The following is an 11483-nucleotide window of genomic DNA, read 5'->3' on the forward strand; positions in this document are numbered from 1 at the left end:
ACAAGAATAAAGAACCACTGACAAAATGTGTCTCTTCTTGCCTTCTATTCAAATCTGAATCTGGAGTCATATATGAAGAAAAGCTTCTCCAAAGGTAAGATGTGGATTCTACCCAGCAACAATGAAATCCATGAAAGCTTTGCAACTGACTAAAACAGAAAAATTGAGCACGAACACATTTCAAATAAACAGAAACAGGTAAAAACAAATTCAATACTATGGTGCAGGAAAAAAAATTAAGTTACAAAGCAGTGTTTTCCTACTGGTTTTCTGATTTCAAAATGCACTGAAAGCTGGAATTAATACAGATATTTTGCTATGTACTATAATTTACTGCCTATATAACAAAAGTTTCCATTATTCTTCTGCATATAACATGACCCTTAGGAATTATTGTACTCTCACACATTTCAACGTTAATTCTCTTTTACAGAAAGTCTTACAAACAGAAGAGTTTCAACCAATCAGTGTCACATCAAAACCACTAGTTTATAAATGGGAATACTAAAATCTTCAGTATAACTAACAAAAAAAGTACAACATGAGTTCAGCATTTCTTCAAGAGGAAGAAGTACAATACTGCTTTGACAATATTAATGGCTCTTGCTATAAAACATCATGGCCTTTTGGAACCCGGATAACTTTGTATGTTATGCTCTGTTTACTGACAATTCTTACACTAGGGGGAAATCTAATGGTAATGATTTCAATTGCTTATTTCAAACAGCTTCACTCGCCCACAAATTTTTTGATCGCCTCCTTGGCATGTGCAGATTTTTGTTTGGGTCTGACTGTGCTGCCCTTCAGCAGTATAAGATCTGTTGAAACGTGTTGGTATTTTGGAGAAACATTCTGTAGATTCCACAGTTGTTTAGATTTATCTTTTTGTTATTCTTCAGTATTTCACTTGTGTTTCATCTCTATTGATCGATATATTGCTGTTACCGATCCTTTAATTTACCCTGTCAAGTTTACAGTTGCACTTTCAGGCCTGTTTATAGCTGTTGCCTGGACAGTTTCATTAGTGTACACGTTTTCTATTGTTTTCACTGGAGCTAATGACGAAGGGGTAAAAGAATTAGTAAATGCCCTCTCCTGTGTAGGGAGCTGTCAGCTGGTCTTCAACAAAACCTGGACAGTTATATCCTCTGTCATTTTTTACATACCTGTAGTTACAATGATCACTCTTTACTGCAGGATCTTTGCTGTGGCTAAACGACAAGCTAGAATGATAGAGATTATGAACAACAATGTCCAGTCATGTGGTAATTACAGAGTTGGCAAAAGAGAGAGGAAAGCTGCTAAAACACTGAGTATAGCTGTGATCACTTTCTTGGTATTCTGGACACCTTATAATATAACTGCAATAAGTGATCCTTTTTTAAACTTCATAATTCCACCCCATGTCTTTGACATCATGGTTTGGTTAACATATTCCAACTCTGCCATGAATCCTTTGATTTACTCGCTCTTTTATCCTTGGTTTCGAAAAGCAATGAAAGTGATTGTGAGCTGTAAAATCCTCCGGCTTGACTGTTCAACAATGAATTTGTTTCACGACTGAAAACCTATCCAATTCTGTCCTGAGCTGGTCACGCCACAGTTCACCGTCATTTCCCTTTTATGATATCAGACGGTGTATTTCCTTTTTCTGGATGAAACATTGTCATCTTGATTTTATACTTTGTATCATTATGAAAAACTGGATTATCGCATGATAACAAGACAATTTAATATTGACTTGTGCTATGAAACAATAAAAGAGTAATTCTCGTGGTGGGAATTGTGTGCCTGAGAACCTGAATTGGCTATGCAGAATTGAACAAATGTAAGAAAAGAAAGAATCAAAACTGAGTTTTTCAGTGAAATTCATCTCCATTTATGAGGACGTACTAATGATACTGAGAAACAGAAATGTTTCCATCCCTTTAAGCCCTATATGGCATTCTTATTTACCAAATCAGTAACATAAACATTGATATTTTATAATTGCATATTACTGTCAGCCTATAGGATATTCAAGTGGTTTTCTTAGCATGAATTAAGTCCCCCAATACCTGTATGGGGTGGTTATTATTATCCTAATTGAATGGTTTATAATTTAATTTCAGTGGGAGATGGACTGTTAACTCCTTTAGGAACTTTCAAAAAACACAAGTAAAGAGACTGAGGACCCTATCCAGCTACCTTTTAAATTTGTGGCCAAACCCCCATTTACTTTTAATGAGAGCAAGAATATGACATAACTTACTTGCCAGTATTTACACTGGAAATGTCCAGCATTGTACCTTAACCACAGGGCTAACTTTTCTTTCAGAGAAGTATTGAGAAGAAATAAGAATCTTTCATGTGCACAAGGATTCCTCACACAAGGGTGGAGGCAGGGGAAGTGGGGAGGAGTTTTTAGTGCAAACAGGCACTGCGAGAAGAAAATAACCTAAAGTGCAGTCCAGCTCCCAGTGAAATCAATGGGCCCAAGATTTTATTACAGGTGTTTTGAGAGAAAACTGTTCTTTCCATTACAAGAGAAAATCCCACTACAACACAGTCTTCTGTGTCATAGCAGCTTTCTAAGGGATTGTCTAAACTTCAACATTATTGTGGTTTAAAGTAGGATGGAATTTAACGTGTAACAGAAGTCTATTCTACGATGTTATTTCACTTAATTTCACACGTAGAAAAGCCTCGGCTAGTTCATACTGGCAGCAAGGGATCCGGATGTGAACTAGTTGATCTGGAAGTCCTACACAGGCCAGTTGTGCAGAAGAAATACTTCTTAGTTTGCAACATTGCTCTCTAATAAAAACAATTGTTTATTGTCTGGTTTTAAAATGTAAGTGAAGTATGTGTATGCCAGTATTTCCCAAACTAATTTGGCCATGGTACACTTTTGGGCTTGGAATACATTGATGGAACACATGCTTGCTCGTTTGTGGTGATAGGGGGTTCATAATGAAAAATTTTCATGCACAATGCTCAAAAGTTGATTTAAAAGAGTTAGTTTATTTAGATGTCTTTTATTTTACAAAGAAAAAAAATGGAACAAGAATGAATGAACAACAAACGTCCTTCTGATAGAAGGATGGTTAGCAACCCTACAATTAAGTTTAAAAATTAGGTACAAACCCAAAACCAAACACCAACCAAACACCACAGACTCATTCCGAAATAAGCTATTGGTTATTTCAAAATAACTTATTTCAGAATAACACATCCACACAGAAAACTCTTTGAAATAGCATTTTGTTATTTTAAAACAGAGCATCCACACCTGTCGGATGCAAATTCATATTTAAGGCCACCCAGAAGCAGCTCCTGCAGGGTATTAGGTCATTAGTTGCTTCCTGTGGCTGCTGACTGAGGCTATCTGAGGCTCGTGCTTAAAGGGCCACCCCTGGACAGCCGCCCCTCAGGTTTTCCTGCTTCCTCGCCTGCCTGTGCGAGGAACCTCAAAGAATTGTCACTGTGTGCTCTGGTTAGGGTTAGGGCACAATAGTGCTCCCTGCCATGGAGCTGGAGCTAGAGCTAACCCCGGCCAGTCTGCACATTCTGTGTCAGGCCATGGAGCACTTCCTCCAGGCTGACACCCACATCCTGCAGCAACCCCACCCCATACCCATGTGACAGACCCTACATCAGCAGCTGTGGGAGCTTGAGGCTGCACGCCAGAGGCTGGCCTTGCCGGATCTGGTGTCTGGACACCAGTGCAGACTGTAGGGACCTCATTATTCTGGAGCGATGGGGAGACCAGAAATGTCTCAACAATTTACACATGATGAAGGTCACCCTCCTTGAGCTCTGTGAATGGGTTTTCCCTGCTCTGAGATGACGGGACACATACCTGAGTCCCACTGTCCCCCTCCGGAAGAGGATTACCATCGCCGTGTGGAAAGTCGCCATGCCACACAGCTACTGATCAGTCAGGAACCAGTTTGACATGTGAAGGTCGACCTCCAGAGTCCTGCTCAAGTAAGTACAGAGGTCCTGAGCCAGCAGTCTCCACTGGGGGTAGGTGATGGGATGGATAATGGTAGAGGATTGGAGGGGTTGTGAGTCCCCATGGGAGGGTTCCCTCCATCCCTTCCCTGCAAAGCCTGGCCTGGCATGTGTGTAAGTGCAGGGGTTTGTTCCCAGTGAAGGGGTGGGAAGGGAACTGAGGGGGTGGAGCTTTGTCCCTCTCTCCACAGGTGGTCAGGGCCATCAACAACATCCTGATGTGCTGCATCATCTGCCTGGTAGATGTGGACACCATAACTGAGGGATTTGGTGCGGCGGGGGGGGCTGGTTCGAGCTATTGATAGCACACATATCCCCAGCCATACCCTAGAATACCAGGCCATGAACTACATCAGTTGCAAAGGATAATTTTTGGTGGTCCTGCGGGCCATGACCAGTCACTGGGACCCGTTCATTGATTTCAATATTGTGTGGTCAGGGAAGGCTCATGATGCGTGCATGTTCCAGAACTCCAGGACGTACTGCAAACTGCAAGCCAGAGCCTTCTTCCCTGACTGCACCATCAGGGTTGGGGATGTGAACATGGCGGCTGCCTAGTGGAGGACATGGCCTATCCCCTCATGCTGTAGTTCATGAAGCCGTACATCAGCCACCTTGACTCCTCCCTACAGGTATTCAACACCTGGCTGGCCAGGGCCCCCATGGCAGTTGAGAGCAGCTTAAGCCACCTCAAGAGATATTTCAAGTATCTCCTCACCCATTTGGATCTGAGGGCGCATTGCATCCCACATGTGGCTGCTGAGCGCTGTGTGCTGCATAACTTGTTGAGGTGAGGGAGGAGGCTGTCCTGCACAGGGGACCAAGGCTGAGTGCCTGGCCAGGGCCTAAGAGCAGTCATGCACAGCTCTCATCAGCAGGCCCGTCAAGGGGCCACATACCTCTGGGAGCCCTGAGGAACAGCTGCTCCCAGGGAGAATAGTGACATCATCTACTCAGCCACCTCACTGAGAGTTTTGGCAACATCCATCTTTGCCATCCCTCTTCCTCCCCACCCCCCTCTATCCTAATGATGTAATAAATAGATTTTGTGTTTTGAAAACAGATGGGGTCCATATTACAAAGGGGAGGGGCTGAGATAACTGGGGAGGGGGTTTGGGGACAACCTGTGGGTTTTGGGGAAAGGGTGGAGGGGAGTTATCGGTAGCCATGGTGGTGGGACAGAGCTGCAACAGGGGGGACAGGAAATGGGGAGGCTCAGGGCTCAGGCTGTATGGGGCACTGCCCCCCTGGGTCACACCACACCGGATAAATGGTCCTCAGCATCCCTGGCAGGGAGAGAGGGTAAGGAGGGAGAGGCAGGAGAGAGAGAGGGTGGGGAAGGAAGCAGCAGTGGGTGAGGGGCCAAGGGCTGCACTGGGGTAGGAATCCACGGCCTGGACAAAGGTATTAATGTCCTGGACCAGGGTTGCTCCATGCGCCACCATTGTCTCCTGCACCCTGACACTCCACAGACAGACGTGCAGGTCTTCCCGAATCCAAGCACAGAGGATCCCTGACATGGCCCGGAATGCTTCAAGGAGGAGGTGGTGCAGTTTCTCCAGCCTCTGGGCACACTGTGGTGTCCCTGGGTACGGCTGGCAGTACTGGGAACTGTGGGGCACCGCCCCATCGTTTCATCTGGTGTGGCTGCAGAGAACAAGGATGGAAGGTCAGTCATCCCGGGGGGCACAGGGCTTGCAGCCCAGGCTCTACGTATGAATCACAAGTGCTAGTGCTCTGCTCCGCTGCAGCTGTTGCGCAGGGAGATGCACCCTGTGCACTGCGGCTGCTGACCGCTGCAGTCCCTGGGCAGGGTCTGCCATGGGACTGTGGGCATGCCCATGTTCCACATGAGGGCTGCTGGGAGCATGGGTCACACTTTCCCAGGCCACCATTCTGGGGTAACTTGTTGCGGGGTGGGATGTCCCACCCTGGGGACCTGTGCAGGGCAAGCCTCTCCAGCCACCCCCATCCTATAGGCCAGAGGTCCCCTGTGGTAGCCTCTGGGCCACGTGCCTGGGAGAAGCATGACACGTAGTCCCATGTGCACCAGTTGTTGCATGCTCCATGGCTGCCCAGGGCCCGGTGTGGAGCACCCAGTAAAATGGGGACAGAATATAGGATATATAAATGGCTTCCCCAATTTCTGTTTCACTGCTTTGGAGAAGACTAGTGATTTAAAAAGGGCTCCCTCTGCAGATCAGCTCCATCTTCTATTGCCCTTAGTGGAGAAGTAAAAGCACAGTAGTTGAGAGTCACATGTTTGGGCTGGGCTGTGAGGACTACAAATGATTTAACGCAGCCTTTTTCCACAGATGTTTATGGAGTGCAGAGGTGCACAGGGAAAAGCTTTTGGGAGACTGGGCCAATACAATAACCTGGTCTGAATGGATGACTTTTCTGGAAGTGCTAACTCAGGTCAGAAGTGGTGGAAAGGAGGGAGTGAAGGGCTAGAACCCCTGCAATAGAACTACTACAGGAAAGGATCTTACAGGTCCATCCTCCTGATATTTTCAGACCTAGTTTTCTCTCACAGAGGTGAGAGTGGGGGGCCACCTATGTTTCTGCCCCAACACACACACACAGTGCATGGTAGACAGGACTACAGAATGTAGCTGGTGCATAATGGAGGCTGGCGGCGGCTGAGTCTTCCCAAACCTTGCACTCTTGGGGGCACTGGGGGAGATTTTGGGCTCCTGGAAAAATTTTCTCCTGCCATAACCCCAGAGCTATATCTCCCTGAGTTTCTTCCAGGGCTGGGGTTCTGGGGTGGACCTTGGTGTCTGAACTGGGGAACGGCCATGAGCTAAGGGTGGAACAAGAACAGAGTGGTGGGTGGATCAAGGGCAGAATGGGGTGGGGCTGTGGGAAGGTAGAATGTGTTGAGTGGATGAGGTACTCCGGGCTCAGAGCTCTGCTCTGCTCTGCTCCCAGACAAGCCTGAGAGCTGGAGCCCAACCCATGCCGAGCTCTCATCCCCTCCCAATCCCTACACAAGCCAGTGTATGGAGACATGGGGGTGAGGGACTGAGGGCAGTGAGTGGAAGATGCGGCCTCTTTTCTATTAGAGGTGGGCTGAGGGCTCACCTCCCCAATGGCTGTTGCTTAAAAGAATAGTCATATGTCTCTGTGTGCTCAGCAGGCTGACAAATACAGCCAGACCACTCTCCTACGAGGTGGGAGACCCATTTCCATGGCAAGTGGGAGAGAGAAATCTAACTTAAGTCTTCCAAATCCCAACGAGGGTATAAAATATTGCAGGAAGTTTAACTGGAAATATGTGGAATGCAGGATCTCTTTACTTCCATACCATTTATATCCCTATCTAAATCGAGGCCTAGAAGACAATAGAAAGAAAGATTCTTGCCACTTAGGACAGTGGATCTACCATTAACCCATCATCTTTTGCCACAAAATGAATGAGCAAATTCAGAAAGACTATGACGCACTATAACATCAGCCAAATAGCCTCAAAAGATTCAAATAGGGGAAATGACCCCAACCCATTGCCGAGGAAACCCCTCTGTTCAGCCTTGAGTGAGTGTTTCTGACTTCATTTTGCTTGTGAAATCACTGAACCTCCTGTAGTTTCAGAGACAGGATATTATCAAAGAGGGGCAGAAGCAGGGCTTTTTTTCCAGCACAATGCAGTGGAACTGTATTGTGCCACCTTTTTTTCCAGGGCTGCCATTTTTAAAAGATGGCCGAACAGCCCTGAGCCATATGTGGGTCCTTAAGCAGCCACTTGCAGCTCCCACCGTTCTGCCTCCAGCTCCCTGCCTGCCAATGAAATAGCAGGACTCAACTTACACTGGTTTAACAGCCAGCACCAGCCATTAAACAAATGCAATTGAGCCTTGCTCTTTTAGCGCGGCAGGTGAGAGAGTTGCCAATGCTGCACTGTATGTGGGGGAGCCGGAGGGCTGTGGGGAGCCATGCAGAAGGGAACATGCCAGCTGGTGAAGGAGCAGGAGAACATGGAGATCATTTTGACAGGTAAGTGAATCTTGGGTTGGGGAGGGGGTAAATCTGTAGCAGGTGGAGGGTGCAGCGGGGAATGGAAAGTTAAAGGCTGCAGCAGGTTGGGGCCTCAGCGGGGCAGCGGGGGGCTTAAGCCTGGTTGCAGAGTGTACGGGAGGGTGTTAAAGGCTGCAGTGAGTTGGGGCCTTTGAGGCGGGGGTGTTAAAGGCTGTGGTGGGTTGAGGCCTTGGGGGCGAGCATTTAAAGCCTGGCCACAGAGAGGGAGAGGGGCGTTAGGGCTGCAGGGGGTTGGGGCTTTGGGGGTTGGGGAGGTTAAGGCTGCAGAAGACTGGGGCCTTGGGAGGGGCAGAGTGGGAGTTAAAGCCAGACTGCGGGGGGTGGAGGGGTTAAGGTTGAGGTGGGTTGGGGCCGGAGGGGGGGTTAAGCATGGTGGTGGGTTGGGGCTACGTGGGGGGCAGGTTTAAGCAGGGCAGTGGGGGGCAGAGTTCCAGCACCCTTTTTCCTAGAAAAAAAGCACTGTGCAGAAGCATCCTAGTAAGGAGAAGTAGAAAGACATTCAAAGGTTTGTTTTTGACAGGACCTTGGGAATGCATGTGTAGGGTGTTTTGTTGCATAAGGAATTTTGTTTTTAGAATGCAGCACCAGCCTTATTTAACGAATCCAGCCACTAGCTGGAGTTTCAATCCAGCACATGAATGTGAAAGGACAACACAGAGGACTAAATGTGCTCATTCAAAATGCACTTTGCCCTTGCTAAGGATATATACAGTGATCTCAAAATTTCTCAAACAGAATTCATAAATTTTACATGTGATTAGTACAACAGCAATTTTCTGCAAACCCTTGAAAATACTTACTGAATTCGTCTTTCTTCTGGTGATAGATTGGGTAGTGAAGGCAACAACAGCAGGGAAAAGAAATGGGATCCAGTGGACACTGGACTTCACTGATGACCTGTCACTTCTGCCCCACACCCACCGACAGATGCAAGAGAAGACATCAGACCTTGAGAACATTCCAGCTACAGTTGGCTTGAACGTCAACAAAGGAAAAAGTAAGATCCTGAAAATCAATATCAGTAGCATGGGGCCCGTCATGTTTGTTAGACGGGCACTGGAAGAAGTTGAGGTCTTCATATACCTGAGCAGCAGCATTGGTAAAGAGGGAGTCACCAATGCTGATGTGACAGCGGAGATTGGGAAAGCGAGAACAGCTTTTCTTCCCATGAAAAACATCCAGAATTCTAAACAGATCAGAACTCTGACTAAGATCATGTTATTGAACTCCAGTATCAAATCAGTACTAAGTATCGGAGGGGTAGCCGTGTTAGTCTGGATCTGTAACAGCAACGAAGGGTCCTGTGGCACCTTAGAGACTAACAGAAAAGTTTTGAGCATGAGCTTTCGTGAGCACAGACTCACTTCATCAGATGCTGCACCTCTAGAGCCCTGTCCGGGGTTATTCTACCTACTACCCATATATAGAGAAATATAAAGAAATAATGAGTGAGATGTACTTGGAAACACCTGCCAAGGGTTATGCCCAGAAGGACCATGGGGATTTGTGGGGTATGGTAAGTCAAATATGTGTTAGGAGAAGGGTTTAATACCCAGCTGCCAACAGTTCTCAGCTTTAAAGTTAATCCAGTCAAACCCTACTGTGCTGAAGTGGAGGCAGGAACCTCTTAAAAAGCCCAAATTTGGCCAGTTCTAAAAGTGAATAAAAAGTCCTGGTGGTTCACTGTGAATTATGAAAAGTAAACACAGCAATCCCTCTGACTCCTGTAGTCACCTTATGGCTAATGTTTATCCTGAATACAAGAAACAAAGAAAGTGGACTATTTGCTTTAAGTCCAGGGCAGGAGTATAGTAATAGAAAAAACAGTAAAACTAGGTATAAAAGATCCAAAGCCCTTGAGTAATACTTCAAATGGCAACATCCAATAAAATATCATTTTGGGAAATAAGCAAGTAATTCAAGGAAAGAGAAAATTAACCTTGCAGAGTTAGGAGGACTCTAAGCACTTAAACTTTGTAAAATGCTATAAAGAACAATTCTTGGTTTCTTTGCAGTCATTATAAGAAAAAAAACAAAAACAAAAACAAAAACAAAAAAAACAAATGGGCCCTTTTTCCAAAGGCGTATTCTGTAAATAAATCAGCCAATGAAATAATCAAATTTAAATCTCCGTAATTTAGTAAAATTTGCTAAAAGAAGATAAGGGGTTTCTATTGGAATTTAACTTCCCCGGAGGTAAAAAAGGGAATGTAAGCTGTGTACAGCAGCGTAAAATTAGTTAGAGTAGTGGAAGGGGTGTTAAAAAAATGTATGCACTTAACATGTGTGACCCTGTAATAAGGTGCAATGTATACGATTGTCTTTTAATAAAGGAAAAGTCTTTAAGTAATGTCCAAAATGGTAATTAAAAACATCCCTTGTGATAAAAGATTTGTGTGGGGGGTAGTCAAGGAGCCCACTCTTCTTGCTATATTGGCAGTGAGTTGAAGCCTGTGTCCATAAAAAGAAATGTTTTGACTATGAAGACAGGATTGGACCCAGACAGGTAAGCAATAGACAAAGAAAGCTACAGTCTGAGAGCCCTGAAGGCATATTAGCAGGAATAGGGGAAGTAACAAAAAGTCAAAGGGAAAATTAGATCCCTGTAATAATACTTCAAATGGTGACAGCTGAACTAATAGAGTTTTCATTTCTGAGAGAGCAAGTATGTGATCAGAGGGAAAGAATAAGTCATTAACTCTGAAGTGTCTGGAGAAAATTCAGAGTGAGTAGCTTGGAGAGTTTAAAAAGAAGTAAGCATATTTATAAATGGAGTATTTTAAGATGCAACCTGACACCCCAAAGGTGGTTGAAAAGTATTCTTTTGTCTTTCAGAAACATAGAAAATCCCGTATTTAGGGAAGAACAACCTAAAACATTGTGAGTCTTCTCTCAAAATGAAGTGTGGTTTTGTATTTTATGTTTGTGCTTATCTTATTAATAGCATTGTCAAGTTGTTTATATTGCTAAGTAAACATAAAAATAAACACAGGTTCACAGCATTTCATGTGAGGCAAAACCCAGAAAAGCAGAAAAACTAAAACCCTATTGGTATAAGATTCTTCCCAACATGCTTTGAAGCTTCAGTTTGCAGCTTTTCTGTGAAGGCCTTGTGTTACCTGGTCCAGGGCTAGTAACAATGCAGTACCAGCTCCACAACCCAAAATGCCCAGCAGCTGCCTAGACTAATGAGTGCGGTGCCTAGCATCTCCACCCTCCCTCAAATGTATTTTGTCAGGCAAACTGAAGGAAAAGGTATGGAAAACAGCTAAAACCTGATTCCCACATTAACTTGCTTACATAAGTAACGGTGTTGAAATACCTAAACTCTTTACAGGGGAAAATAGTTCTTCCAGCCACACCATTAACACTTGTAACACCACATGGCTGATATATAAGGAACAGCTGGAACTGGGAAATAAGACTACCTCAGCTATGGGATGCACCAC

General features: G+C 45.1%; 1 protein-coding gene across 1 annotated transcript; it reads left to right on the forward strand.

Moving 5' to 3' along the window:
- Window positions 1-541: 541 nt before the first annotated feature.
- LOC142010424 (trace amine-associated receptor 9-like) lies at window positions 542-1564 on the forward strand. The gene has a single exon (XM_074988758.1). It carries the CDS (start codon window positions 542-544, stop codon window positions 1562-1564), a length of 1023 nt encoding a protein of 340 aa, XP_074844859.1.
- The last annotated feature ends 9919 nt before the right edge of the window (window positions 1565-11483 follow it).

This window comes from Carettochelys insculpta, chromosome 3 (assembly GCF_033958435.1).
Source record: "Carettochelys insculpta isolate YL-2023 chromosome 3, ASM3395843v1, whole genome shotgun sequence".
NCBI lineage: Eukaryota > Metazoa > Chordata > Testudines > Carettochelyidae > Carettochelys > Carettochelys insculpta.